This window comes from Mercenaria mercenaria, chromosome 9 (genome assembly GCF_021730395.1).
Source record: "Mercenaria mercenaria strain notata chromosome 9, MADL_Memer_1, whole genome shotgun sequence".
Lineage (NCBI taxonomy): Eukaryota > Metazoa > Mollusca > Bivalvia > Venerida > Veneridae > Mercenaria > Mercenaria mercenaria.
Window position 1 is genome coordinate 78279373 of NC_069369.1, and position 16130 is coordinate 78295502.

Below are 16130 nucleotides of genomic sequence, written 5' to 3' on the forward strand. Positions count from 1 at the left end.
GGTGACATGATTAAATTTTTGGATAGCAATAATTCTCTGCAAAATAACGATTACATAAGCTAAAAATTTTAATGACAAATTTACATTGTTAAATAATAATCAGCAGCACTTGAGGTTCCTTCATGTTAAAACTAATTACTATATTAACGAAGACAGTACACATTTAATGACGTCATAAATGACGTAACGCACTTATATGACATTTAGTTTGTATTTCATATAGGTCACATATATATGAAGGAATGCTACGATTCGTCTGTGATAATTAAGAGTTGAAACTCACATAAATTTTAGTTGATATGACGTTTTATCTCCCTCGGCATCAAAAATCGCTCCCGATTTTGGCTTAAGTTTTTGCCCATCTAATATAAACATATCAGGTGACGGCTGTTCGGAAATGGAAACAGTCAATGTGCCAGTATCGTCTTCGTCAGTGACATCTAAAGCAAATATCTCAGTAGCTTCTGGAGCGTTTTCATCGACTGATGCTGTCTTTGCAGAATTTAGTTTATTAAACTTTGGATCTGAAAGAAGAACGTTAAGAACTGACAAACCACCTATTTGAAAAGAAACAATACAAATGTTTGTAAAAAGGGGGGGGGGGGGGGGACGGATTGCCAGGAAACGTTTCATGACGACCTTCAGACTACACAACACGACTGAAACGAGGTTCAGAGGTATGAAATAAAATGACTGTCATGTTTAACTTTTCAGAGAGTTTGGTTCCGTAAAATATAGACCCATTACATACTGCATAAGCCATGCAGAAAAAATATGTTTACAGTTCTAGGGTATTAATTTACCTTTTATCTCCGTATCAAAATAGCTATCATATAAACAGAAATAAGAAGGGTAGTTTGACTTTCTCAATTTGTTTGTCTCAGTGAATGATTGAACTGAATCAACACAACAATCATGTAAATAGAGAATGCTTGATTGTTCATGTGTAGATTGAAATATATCATAGATCGTACAAATAGAGAATCTTTGTCTAAGTTAATGGATTGATATTATTTAAAAACTGCACAATTAGAGAATACTTCTTTGTCTAAGTTAAGAATTGATTTTATTAAAAGAAAACACAGAGAATGCTTCTTTGTCTAAGTTAATGGTTGAACTTAAGAACTGATATTATTTAAAAACTGCACAAATAGAGAATGTTTCTATGTCTAAGTCAAGAATTGATATAATTAAAAGAAATATACAAATAGAGAATACTTCTTTGTCTAAGTTAATGGATGAACGTAAGAAGTGATATTATTTAAAAACAGCACAAATAGAGAATGCTTCTTTGTCTAAGTCAAGAACTGATATTATTAAAAGAAATATACAAATAAAGAATACTTCTTTGTAGAAGTTAATGGTTGAACTTAAGAACTAATATTATCTAAAAACTGCACAAATAGAGAATACTCTTTGTCTAAGTTAAGAATTGATATTATTAAAAGAAATACACAAATAAAGAATACTATATATAGATAGATATAGTTCAACAACCATTCACTGGCGCAGACATTATATCATAGTTGATATAGTTCAACAACCATTCACTGGCGCAGACATTAAGTGATAGTTGATATAGTTCAACAACCATTCACTGAAGCAGACATTACGTGATAGTTGATACAGTTCAACAACCATTCACTGGCGCAGACATTACGTGATAGTTGATATAGTTCAACAACCATTCACTGGCGCAGACATTACGTGATAGTTGATATAGTTCAACAACCATTCATTGGCGCAGACATTACGTGATATATGATTTAGTTAAACAACCATTCACTGGTGCAGATATTACGTGATAGTTGATATAGTTCAACAACCATTCACTGGCGAATTATGTGATAGTTGATATAATTCAACAACCATTCACTGGCGAAACATTAGGTGTTAGTAGATATAGTTCAACAACCATTCACTATTCACTGGCGCAGACATTACGTGATAATTGATATACTTCAGCAAACATTCACTGACGCAGACATTACGTGATAGATAATATAGTTCAACAACCATTCACTGGCGCAGACATTACGTGATAGACGATAGAGTTCAACAACCATTCACTGGCGCAGACATAACGTGGTAGTTGATATAGTTCAACAACCATACACTGGCGCAGACATTATATCATAGTTGATATAGTTCAACAACCATTCACTGGCGAAGACATTACGTGTTAGTAGATACAATTAAACAACCATTCACTGGCGAAGACATTACGTGTTAGTAGATACAATTAAACAACCATTCACTGGCGCAGACATTACGTGATAGACGATAGAGTTCAACAACCATTCACTGGCGCAGACATTACGTGATAGTTGAAATAGTTCAACAACCATTCACTGGCGCAGACATTATATCATTTTTGATATAGTTCAACAACCATTCACTGGCGAAGACATTACGTGTTAGTAGATACAATTAAACAACCATTCACTGGCGCAGACATTACGTGTTAGTTGATATAGTTCAACAACCATTCACTGGCGCAGACATTACGTGATAGAAGATATAGATCAACAACCATTCACTGGCGCAGACATTACGTGACAGATGATATAGTTCAACAACAATTCACTGGCGCAGTCATCACGTGATAGTGGATATAGTTCCACAACCATTCACTGGCGCAAACATTACGTGATAGTTGATATAGTTCAACAACCATTTACTGGCGCAGACATTACGTAATAGTTGAAATCGTTCAACAACCATTCGCAGGAGCAGACATTACGTGATAGTTTATATAGTTCAACAACCATTCACTGGCGTAGACATTCCATAATAGGTGATATAGTTCAACAACCATTCACTGGCACAGACATTACGTGATAGATGATATAGTTCAACAACCATTCACTGGCGCAGACATGACGTGATAGATGATATAGTTCAACAACCATTCACTGGCGCAGACATTATATCATAGTTGGTATAGTTCAACAACCACTCACTGACGCAGACATTACGTGATAGTTCATAAAGTTCAACAACCAATGTCTGCGCTAGTGAATGGCTGTTGAACTATATCAGCTATCACGTAATGTCTGCGTCAGTGAATGGTTGTTGAACTATATCAGCTATCACGTAATGTCAGCGTCAGGGAATGTTTTGAACTATATCAACTAACATGTAATATCTGCGCCTGTGAATGATTGTTGAACTATATCTACTATCACGTAATGTCTGCGCCAGAGAATGGTCGTTGAACTGTATCAACTAACATGTAATGACTGCGCCAGTAAATGGTTGTTGAACTATATCAACTATCACGTAATATCTGCACCAGTGAATGGGTGTTGAATTATATCAACTATCACGTAATATCTACGTCAGTCAATGGTTGTTGAACTATATTAACTATCAAGCAATGCCTGCGCCAGTGAATGGTTGTTGAACCATATCTGCTAACACGTAATGTCTGCGTCAGTAAATGGTTGTTGAACTATATCAGCTATGATATAATGTCTGCGTCAGTGAATGGTTGTTGAAATATATTAACTATCACGTAATGTCTGCGCCAGTGAATGGTTGCTGAACTGTATCAACTACCACGTAATGTCTGCGCCAGTGAATATTTGTTGAACTATAATCAACTATCAAGTAATGTCTGCGTCAGTGAATGATTGTTGAACTATATCACATTACACGTAATGTCTGCGTCAGTGAATGGTTGTTGAACTGTATCAACTGTCACGAAATGTGTGCGTCAGTGAATGGTTGTTGAACTGTATCAACTATCACGTAATGTCTGCGTCAGTGAATGGTTGTTGAACTATATCAACTTACAGGTTATTACTGCGTCAGTGAATGGTGGTTGAACTGTATCAACTATCACGAAATGTCTGCGTCAGTGGATCGTTGTTAAACTATATCAACTATCACGGAATGCTTGCGTCAGTGAATGATTGTTGAACTATATCAATTTCCACGTAATGTCTGCGTCAGTGAATGGTTGTTGAACTGTATCAACTATCACGAAATGTCTGCGCCAGTGAATTGTTGTTGAACTATATCAACTATCACGTAATGCCTGCGTCAGTGAATGATTGTTGAACTATAATAAACTATCACGTAATGCCTGCGTCAGTGAATGATTGTTCAACTATATCAACTTACACGAAATGTATGCGTCAGTGAATGGTTGTTGAACTGTATCAACTATCACGTAATGTCTGCGTCAGTGAATGTTTGTTGAACTGTATCAACTATCACGTAATGTCTGCACCAGTGAATGGCCGTTGAACTACATCAACTATCATGGAATGTCTGCGTCAGTGAATGGCTGTTGAACAATATCAACTATCATGGAATGTCTGCGCCAATGAATGGTTGTTGAACAATATCAACTATAATGGAATGCCGGCGCCAGTGAATGGTTGCTGAACTATACCAACTATTACGTAATGTCTGCGCCAGTGAAGGGTTGTTGAATGCTATCAACTATCACGGAATGTCTGCGCCTTGACCTAACTCAAGTATCATGTAATGTCTGCGTCAGTGAATGGTTGTTGAACTATATCAACTATCATTGAATGTCTGCGTCAGTGAATGGTTGTTGAATTTTATCAACTACCATGGAATGTCTGCGTTAGTGAATGGCTGTTGAACTATATCAACTATCATGGAATGTCTGCGTCAGTGAAAGGTTGTTGAACTGTATCAACTATCATGGAATGTCTGAGCCAGTGAATGGTTGTTGAACTGTATCAACTATCACGTAATGTCTGCGCCAGTGAATTGCTGTTGAATTCTATCAACTATCACGGAATGTCTGTGCGTTGACCTATATCAACTATCATGAAATGTCTGCGTCAGTGAATGGTTGCTGAATTATATCAACTGTCATGGAATGTCTGCGTCAGTGAATGGTTGTTGAACAATATCAACTATCATGGAATGTCTGCGCCAGTGAATGGTTGTTGAACTATATCAACTATCACGTAATGTCTGCGCCAGTGAATGGTTGTTGAACTCTGTCAACTATCATGGAATGTCTGCGCCAGTGAATGGTTGTTGAATTGTATCAAATATCAAGTAATGTCTGCGTCAGTGAATGGTGTTAGTGTATGGTTGAAATATATCAAGTATCAAATGCAATATAAGAATCCTAAATGTGCAGTGAAAGTTATTGTCTTAAATATGACAAATACGGAAAAACTTATAAAGGGAATATTAGAAAAATTATAAAAGATAAATTTCTTGTTCTTGCGCTCTAAATTCCATGACAGTGCCATCTTAAAAGGCATCACGTATAACACAGTTTTCATTCCGGAAATTTATAGTGGATATCTTGAAGTAAAAAATAAAGGAAAATCATACATTTGTTCCGGATAAAGTAAAAAAGAAATATGAGCAGCACCATGACAAAAACATTATAGTATGATTGCGACCAAAATTGATCCAGACCAGCCTTCGCATCCGCGCAGTTTGGTCAGGATTAATGATGTTGGCTTTCAAAACCTATTGCAATTAGAAAACCCGTTAGCGAACAGCAGGGATCGTGACCAGGCTGCGCGGCTGCACTGGCTGGTCTGGATCCATGTATGTCGCAAACGCACTATGTTGGTTTTCTCATTGCGCGACTCATATGCTGTAACAATTACAGGATATATATATAAAGAAAAAATAAACAACATTACATGAGTTACATTATATTTGCCTACCGGTTTCGTTTGTACTCATCAGGGCAAATAATACAATATGGCGTCAATTTTTTCTTTAAAATATGTTGTTTTTTTTCTTTATAATATACTTGATCCGGTACAATTTTTTGCATTCTTGCATTATATATGTATATGTGTGTGTGTGGATCATTCAGTGGATTGATAACTATTGTCTCAAATGTTATGAATGAAATTATCTGTACTAACGGGAGATAAGAAACCCTTATTCAAGATAAGGTTACGCATCCTCCCTTATGGCCATCTCTGATTGCATCAAAATACATTATGCTTCCTTCTAAAGATATATTATCATTGTATTAAATGAGTATGAAAGTACAAAAAGACAGTTCTAAAACTATTCAAAACAGAATTCCTTTTTATTTCAATCTATCAATGTGTCAACTTGTATTAAAACTTTCAGAAATATCAAGTGATTTCAATAAAGCTTGCAAATCCGAACCCCAAAGGAATAAAACAAAAATAAAACAAACAAAACACTCGTTTTAAATGAGAGAAAAATTCCTGTAAAAATTAACACTCGCTTGAAACGCTATCGAAGTATATTTTTGACCAATGACAAAAAAGTTCAAGGTCGTTCTGTTGAGTTTTTACATGTTATAAACAGTGAACGGCGAGTTTATGACAACAGAATCATTTATGTGGTATATATTTCTTAATAACACGAAACAATAGTGCTTTCTACAATGTAAAGATAAGATCCTGTTTCTGAATAAGAGATATCGTAATATATAACCCATTCACTTGAAAAGGATAAAATGCTGATATTTACACATTATACAAAGAAAGGGTGGCGGGTGTATCAGAACACAATATACCGACACTACTAAAACAAGGCAGTCTGAAAGACAGCTAAATCCCCCGCCACTGCTATGGATAGTGAAAGGGTAAACCTTTGATTTTAGCTGTGACCTTGACCTTGAACTGACATGGCTGACTCATGGATTCTGCACAATGTCTTGATGAGGTGATCATTTGACCAAAGTTTCATGAAAATCCTTTAAGGGGTTTAGGAGATACAGAGCTGAAACCTTTGACCTTCAGTTGTGACCTTGACCTTGAGTTGACATGGCTGACTCATGAGTTCTTGATGAGGTGATCATTTGACCCAAGTTTGATGAAAATCCTTCAAGGGGTTAAGGAGATACAGGGTGGACACCAAATGGAAGGCTCAAACCTTCGACCCTTAGTTGTGACCTTGACCTTGAGCTGGCGTGGTTGACTCATAATTTCTGCACATCGTTCTGATGAGGTTATCATTTGACCCAAGTTTTATAAAATTCCTTCAAGGGGTTTAGGAGATATAGAGCGGACACGAAATGGAAGGCTCAAACATTTGACCTTCAGTTGTGACCTTGACCTTGAGCCAACATGGCTGACTCATAAGTTCTGCACATCGCCTTGAAGAGGTGATCATTTGACCCAAGTTTGATGAAAATCCTTCAAGGGGTTTAGGAGATATAGAGCGGACACAAAATGGAAGGCTCAAACTTTTGACCCTAAGTTGTGACCTTGACCTTGAGCCGGCATGACTGACTCATGGGTACTGCACATCGTCTTGATGAGGTGATCATTTGACCCAAGTTTTATAAAATTCCTTCAAGGGGTTTAAGAGATATAGAGCGGACACAAAATGGAAGGCTCAAACCTTTGACCTGGAGTTGTGACCTTGACCTTGAGCCGGCATGGCTGACTCACGGGTTCTGCACATCGTCTTGATTAGGTGATCATTTGACCCAAGTTTTATAAAATTCCTTCAAGGAGTTTAGGAGATACAGAGCGGACACAAAATGGCAGGCTCAAACCTTTGACCTTGAGTTGTGACCTTGACCTTGAACCGACAAGGCTGACTTATGGGTTCTGCACATCGTCTTGATAAGGCGATCATTTGACTCAAGTTTCATGAAAATCATTCAAGGGGTTTAGGAGATATGGACCGGACACGATTTTGTTACGGACGGAAGGACGGACAGACGGACGGAAGGACGGACGCAGACCATTCCTATAATCCCTCCGCCACGGCGGGGGATTAAAAATGAGCAAATGAAACATAAGATGAACAATTTTTTAAAATTATTCACACTTTCAGAGACTTACCTGTTGTTATGCTGACGGTTATATCTTGATCGGTTGTTTGGGCCTCTTCCGGTGCGTTGTCCGAGGCAGTTATTGTCAGAATGTAGGAAGAATTCGTTGTATAATCAAAACTTGCCCCGACTGCTACTAATATATCATCATTATTATCTCCACCGATTTCAAACTCTGTGGCTCCTGTAGTGTATAAAAGAATAGAAAAGTAAGTACTTCTTCAATCGTAACTAAGAACTAACAGAAACACTTGAAAGTTGTTTCTCTAAAATTAACTGTGTGACCTCTTACGTGGTCTAACGACGTAAATTAGAGTAATTAAGTTACATCCCAACTCTACACGGGGTGATTCAGTAAATTTGCCACTGGTCTTCTTATGTCCAATTTATCAATCATATAAAGACAGTTTCCTCGTCATGCCTTTTCCCTGCACAGAACCACACTACTGGAGTTTGCTATCCATGACCTAGTTTCCCCTTGATATAACGTTAACACAACGAAATATTGCAGAACCAACGTATTAAAGCGTTAATTAGCAAGCCCTTTCTATAGCACTTAAGGAAGGGGAATAATGTAGGGACTCAATCTGAATAAACATTTTTTTTTATTTTAAGAAAGACCTTTTGTGGGCGAATTTAATATAATGAATAAGCTGTATGCTTTTCACAGTTTTACTTACGTGTTTATTTTGATATTTGATTTTACAACTGTTATTACTTTATTTTTCAAGGACTTGCCTGTGATGGTTTTACACTCTTAGCAAGGAATTTGCAGAACTGGGCCACGTATTGTAGAAAATGACTTTTCGTCCTTTTTACAAGACCTTGACTGATCCGTGGCCGAATGGTTAAGGTCGCTGACTTCAAATCACTTGCCTCTCATCGATGTGGGTTCGCGCCTCACTCGGGGCGTTGAATTCTTCATGTGAGGAAGCCAGCCAGCTGGCTTACGGAAGGTCCGTGGTTCTACCCAGGTGCCCGCTCGTGATGAAATAATGCACGGAGGGGCACCTGGGTTCTTCCTCCACCATCAAAGCTGGAAAGTCGCCATATGACCTAAAATGTGTCGGTGTGGCGTTTAACAACCCCCACCCACTAAAAACAAATCACTGATCCATTTTGTTTGTTATTTATACGTGTTTGGGACTCATTTTATTTTAGTTTTCGGGATTGTTTTGACGCAATCTAATCTGTTGGACCTTTGGCCTCATATCATCAAACCGGGCTGACCAACACAAACATTCTTTTATTCAAAACAGACAATCAGAATATGATGCAGTAAACTCCGAAATGCCTATAGTGTGAGCTAAAATAACATATGCGACTATCTGCGTATACAATACCTTCAGCCAATTGTATAAACAATGGTTAAAATATACCACGGTAAAACTATAACCGCGGTATATATCGTGGTTAGGTAACCACGGATTATTTTCTCTTGTATAAACCAGTTTAACCGCACGGTAACCTAACCACGTAAAATATCAATTTAACCGCGGTAAATTTTCCAATAATGCACTGCGCACATAACCGGCCTTCCATACATTGTTCTCTAAACAAGGCACTTTTATGATGTCATCAGTATAATGATGTCATCAATACACGTGTGTACAGTACATATTGTGTTTTACCAATTTCAAGGTTATTAAACAGTGTAAACAACTGCATTAACTAGAGAGAATCTGTGCATTTAATTATAATATGGATTTTAAAAGTATCTTCGGAGTAATGTCTGTTTATAGTGACAGTAGGACTGTAAAAGGAAATGCTTCTTGAAATGTCTACAAACGTGTTTTGTTGAATGTGGATTATCAAGTAAGATGTTTGCTTCTTTTTTTCACATACTGAATAAATGTGTATGTAATGTACTGTAGAGCTAGTGCGCAATGATCGTTGGGGTGGCAGTTCGTCTGGACATTGATACTGTGTTGATGTTTTCTACTAACATGCGGCCTCAATGTGGATAAACGGACGAAAATATTTTAACATGGGTCTCGTCAATAGAACTGAATAGTGAATTACAGACAGGAGCTCTATAACGGAATAAAATCCACTCATGATTCGCTGTCGAATAAAATCTGTTTCCGTAGTGTCAGAGCTTGGTTCCGTTGCGTCCGTCGTTTCAAAGTCGGTCCAAGAAGTCCAACAAGTCTGTCTATGTTGTCAGCTAACACCTGAATACCTTTTGCGTAATTTTTCATCCGCCAAGTCCGTCAAAATTTTGTCTGTAAATACGTCGAATTGTACGGCGGCCATGTTTGAGTGGTTACTTTGTGGTTACCAAGCTCCCGTAGGTGGGTTAAAATTAACCGTGGTTATATTGTGGTTATCACGAATGACGTTATTTATACAATCGCTTACCACGATGTTACCAGGTTGGTTACTGGCACTTGGTGGTTACCGCGCGGTTAAAAAATTTATACAATTGGCAGCTGCTATTAGCAGCAATGTTTATCTTTGTTTCTTCAATACCAGGCTTGCCCGGACGGTTATTATACTGAAGACTCTTTTGATACTCTTGAAACATTTTAAATCTTACAAAGACTGTCCTTAGCGTTACTATCTCTTTTGGAGATGCCACTATAAACCTCAACTCTAATAGGCCCTGATTTTTATTTTTCAATCAGGTTGAAATATGCCCTCTGTATAGTAATGTATAATCACACATGCGCAGTTGAAAATGCATTAAAAATATGTCACGTTTTTTGAAGCATCACAAGTAATTAAACTTAAGCCTGATGGAGCTAAAAGCAATAACCATTACGATGATATCAAAATATTAGTATATCGAAAGCTACAACTTACCAGATAAAGAAAATGTTACATTGCTGTATTCCGCTGATTTATCATTGTCAGTCGCTGTCAGTTTCAAAACGCTTGTACCTTTTAAACGGAAAAAAATCTTTGTATATTTGTATATTTATAAATATTTATCAATATTATCATGTCAATGATGCATCTGCTTAATAAAAGTTAAATACTTTGGAATTGGAACACAATCTAACAAAATAGCAGACTCGAAGTGACATGAGTATCTTCATGAACAGTAATCCGGCTCTATAACTGGTTGATGGATTTCCTTGTCCCAAACGACGAACAAAATACAACAGCACTGAGCTCTAAAAGGTGTAATACTACTAGGACGCAATGCATTTCAGCCTTTCAGCGTTAGTCTGACAATAACTTGATGGAGAGGGCGGACATTTATACTGATAAAAGCAAGGCTCCGTTTAGAATATTTTTTTTTTCAAAAGCGTACGTCTAACGATCCTGGTATGACATATTTTAACTGTCTGTAAAACTTGAACGTAATTATCAAAATGTGTTATATACATGTAGTGCTGATAGAATATTTTGGACGAATATCAGTAGAGACTTTTTCCTACGTACTAGGACGTAGCCTTCGCATCTTGAATTCTCAGTCATGTGACGACTTAATAGTTTTTGTTAACACAGGAAGTCGAAGTCCAAGAGTTAATCTTTTTAGGCGTCTGGGTAGAACCACCGACCTTCCGTAAGCCAGTCGTACGATTTTTTCACATGACATAATTCTACGCAAAATTTCGAACCAACAGATGTAAGTAGCAAGTGACTGAAAATCAGTGACTTGAACCAGTCATACAGAAGGTATCTAAAATTACAAGAATGCTCCTACAAATGCAGGGGGGTCCCTACAACACAATTTCATAAAGCTACCCGTCTCATAAACATTTGATAGGATGGATTCTTGCGACATTTAGATATGAATTTTGAGTACCAGGTACCCATTCACATTGATTATAAAGTGAGTATTTTCTACCCAAATCAATAACTACATGTACACACCATTTTGCAGTATGTTCCTTTTTAGCTCACCTGGGCAGTTTTTTTGCGATCGCTCGATGTCCGTCGTCTGTTTGTCTGTCATCTGTCTGTCGTCTGTCTGTCAACATTATGCTTGTGTATGCAATAGAGGCTGTATTTTTCAACAGATTTTTATGAAATTTTGTTTGAATGATTACCTTAATGAAATCTAGGCTAAGTTTGGAAATGGGTCGTCTGCGGTCAAAAACTAAGTCACTAGATCTAATCAAAGAGAAACATTGTGCATGCAATAGAGGCTGTATTTTTCAATGGATTTTCATCAAATTTGATCAGAATGATTGCCTTGATAAAATCTAGGTGAAGTACGAATATGAGTCATCTAGGATAAAAAACTAGGTCAGATAAAAAACATATCTTGTGTATGCGATAGAAGCTGTATTATTCAATTGATTTTCATGAAATTTGGTCAGAATGATTGCCTTGATAAAATCTAGGTCAAGTTTGAATATGGGCTATCTGGTCAAAAACTAGGTCACTAGGTCAAATCAAAGAAAAATCTTATATATGCGATAGAGGCTGTATTTTTTAACTGATCTTCAAAAAAATATGCCAGAATGATTGTCTTGATGAAATCTAAGTTGAGTTTGAATATTGGTCATCTGGGGTCAAAAAGTAGGTCATACGTCAAATCAAAGAAAAACCTTGTGTATGCGATAGAGACTGTATTTCTTAATTGAACTTAACAAAATTTGGTCAGAATGATTACCTTGATGACATCTAGGTCAAGTTTGAATATGGATCATCTTGGGTCCAAAACTATGTCACTGGGTCATATCTAAGAAAATACTAGTTTAACTAAAAAGACTACATTTTTGATCTAGTCTTAATTAAAATTGGCCAGAATATTTGTTTGCATGAAATCACTAGGTCAGACATGTTTACACTGTTATGGTGTGTTTCTCCAGTGAGCGACCTAAAGCCATCTTGGTCCTCTTATTTAATCTATAAACCCTAGATTTTCACTTGCCTTTCCTCATTATTACTAAAACAAACGATTATCAGGGGGTATTTTCCGTTCTCAATTATAACTATACAAATATCTTGTAATATGAAATATAGTCCGTTCCTTATGAAAAACAGCAAATAAAATTGTGAGCATGAATGAGTCTGGTCCAAATCGTAACAAAACTAGAGATGCTTTTGAGAAAAGCGCATGTCTCCCACAACTGCCCCTATGAAAAATGTCTAGTTTCTCTAGATGGCTTAGATGAATGGACCCAGTTAAACGGCTTGCACGAGATGACTCGATCAGTTATTCAAGGGCCATAATTCAAAAGTGCCTGGGCGGATTTGGCTAGTTATCAAACTTGGCCGAGGTCTTATGGTCAAACATTTTGTTCAAGTTTGGTGAAGATCGGATGAGAAATGTTTGACTTAGAGTGCGGACAATCTTTGTGACAGACAGACAGACATACAGACACACAGACACACAGACTGGAGTAAATCCATTTGTCTCCCACACCACTGTGTGGTGGGAGACATAATTATCCTTTTCATTTAATTTCAATCTATGGATGGTTAGGGGAGTTAACTAGAGACACAGACTGGGACTAGACGGAACCATGAAATCTTTTCTATTTTTCAGATTTCATTAACTTCACAACAACGGGTTTTAAGTGCTGTGTGGCGGTCATAAAATGTCGCCTCGACTTTATCTCAGTGTTGTTATACTTTCTGGTCGTTCGGGTGATTGATTTCAACTAATTTAGATTTGAAGATTGAATACTGCATAAGCTGGTGCTAGGGGGCGCAGGAAGTGATGCATTTTCCATTACTGCTCATGAACAGACTCAATCAGACCGAGTCTGCAATTTCCACTGTTTGCCTTGTTCTCGGTGCTTCCGAAGGATCTACTTTTCAGATTGTATTGTATATTATATAGAGTAGTTTATGTTTGTTTTCTCATCTGTCCTGTTGAAATCCTCGAGTACATTGCGCTTCTAGTTATTTCTATGAAAGATGTATTGTGTTTTACTTGTATCAAGTACGAGGTTCCTTATGGTATCTATCAAAATATTTGAACACATTCCGTTCCATTTGATTTCTTTCTAGCAAACATTTGTTTCTCGGAATATTCTACGTTCCTTACTGTAGCAATAAAATCATGTCTTTTACATACTTCTATATATATACAACTATTTCCTGGAGCATATTTCAGTTTCTTAAAGAGCAAAAGAAAATGCCTGACAATCAATTAATTTCATATGAATGTCATCTTCAAGCCTTCCAGAAGAGAAATAATTTTTGAAATCGGAAAACTATTGAAACTTATATGGCAGTGAAATTGAAGAAAATGGCTGATTACGGAGCAGGCATTTTCGTGTGTTTAAATTGTCATTTACACACTGCTGAATTCTTTATATAACAAAACCTTTTTAAATAGACAAATTGTAAATGTTTCCTGAGAGTAAAATGTGAAACAAACTTGTTTTTCATTATGGCTGGAAAAAAAGATAATTTTACAGAAATAAGTAAATATAGTTCAGTATTTATCTAGAAAATTTAATAAATCCGTCTTTTTGTTTTTCTTAACCATGGAAACAAATAGCCTCCAGTTTGATCAAATATTTAAATGCTCGCAAGTTCTCTCATTTCTTTCAATGTCTTAAGAAATCCTATAAGACGGAATTAACATAAGAACAACATTACATGTCCCTTTAATGTAGCTATTAAATTATGTCATGACTATAGTCCATTTCCTGATATATTTAAAAAAGCTTTTTTCCGGTAGTATTTCCCTTCTTTAATTTAGCTATTAAACCCATGACCCCTTATATATCTATGACAAATCTGACTAAGGTTCTCTTCTAAATTATTTAAAAAAATGTGAAATAAAGAAAAAATCAAAGAATAGCCATAGAATTGACATATCTAACTTTACAGATCCTGCATATTTCATGTTGATTTCTGGTCATTTTAATCAAGATGGCCACAGTATTGATGCTTTCACTTTTATGCCGATTAATGTGGTAAATAATCAAATTAACCGGTTGTGCAAGGATACATTCTGGATTCATAAGTTAAAAATACTAAATCCAGAAAATTGTTTAATGTGTAATTAATTAAACATGTAAATGTTTATGTTTATACTATTACGATTTTTCATATTTATGCTACATATATATATATATATATATATATATATATATATATATATATATATATATATATATATATATATATATATATATATATATATATATACAACAAATAAAAAAGAACCCGGAACGGGAACAAAATATCGTAAAATTATACAATGACTTCACACGCTCGCTTAGTTTTTCTTAAATTTTAATATAAAAGTCACAAACTAGTTTCGCCGTGAATGGCTCATCAGTGTGTCTAAATATATAACAATAAGACAAAGGGAATTAATTCAATAGAAAGAGTGTTTTAAGCGAGACACGCATATTAGAATATTTATTTATCCTGATGCAGGTGTAAGCGCCCAACGTTGATAAAAGATAAACATTCATGTGTTGTTGTTGAATTTTACCATCTTAATATATCTATATAACTATTTCCGGGAGTATTTCCATTCCTTAATGTAGCTGCTTATTTATGTCAGATTTTTTCCTATTTCGTAACATATGCATACAACTTGTTCCTAAGTATTCAGTATTTCCTTTCCTTACTGTAACAATGTAATTATGTTGAGACTATTTTCGATATCCTGATATAATTTATAAAACATTTTTTTCGAAAGTACTATTTCCGTTCCTTAAAACAGCTATCAAACCGTAGTTTCCAAAAGAGTAGAATATGTCCAACAATTTCGATAACTGATACTATATATAATAGTCTGTGTATATGTACTGCTCAATAATAGTTCTATTCAGCACTACCTATGAAAGTTTTCCTAATCATCTTGTATCTATCAAACAATATCTGAATAGTTTAATTCCGTTTAATTTCCGTCCATTTTGATAGTCTATTCTATTACATACCTACAAAATTTTTTGTCAAAAATAAAGATTGTATTTCACAGGAAAACAAAACAAATCTGCATTGTACCTTTTGCACCGCATGTGTCCATACTACTTTCAATAATCAATGGACATGACCTGACAGAGCTTTATAAACAAGCGCACACACAAAAAAAAAACAATAACACTCAGTTATATTTTATCATTGATAACAATAACAATAATAAAAGCAACAACAGAACTTGAAGCAAACAGAAAACAAAATTTATCTAATGATATTATATTTATACTTTGCTCTACTTTATATGAAAAAATCCCCAGGAACCGTAGATGCCACAATTTTAAATCGGACACTACGCACGGTTATAGGATGCCCGTAGTATGTAGGAGGATCGATGATATTACAATTTAAGTTGTCTACGTTTAACGGTCGGCGACCAATTTCTGCCTATCTGATTAAATCATTTCCCATTAATAATACGGAAGATGCAGCCAAACAAAATCCACTCCAGCAGGATACAACATCCTAGATTACAAGAAACGTGGAAATTGCACAAAAA

At 35.9% G+C, this 16130-nt stretch overlaps 1 protein-coding gene across 1 annotated transcript in view; it reads right to left on the reverse strand.

Moving 5' to 3' along the window:
• LOC123547534 (protocadherin Fat 4-like) overlaps window positions 1-16130 on the reverse strand; it is a 125864-nt gene that overhangs the window by 55274 nt on the left and 54460 nt on the right. The window contains exons 15-17 of the mRNA XM_053550666.1: window positions 10586-10663; window positions 7791-7964; window positions 284-524 (exon numbers count right to left, since the gene is read on the reverse strand). Coding sequence (XP_053406641.1) covers window positions 284-524; window positions 7791-7964; window positions 10586-10663 — 493 coding nt within the window. The remainder of the gene's footprint in view (window positions 1-283; window positions 525-7790; window positions 7965-10585; window positions 10664-16130) is intronic.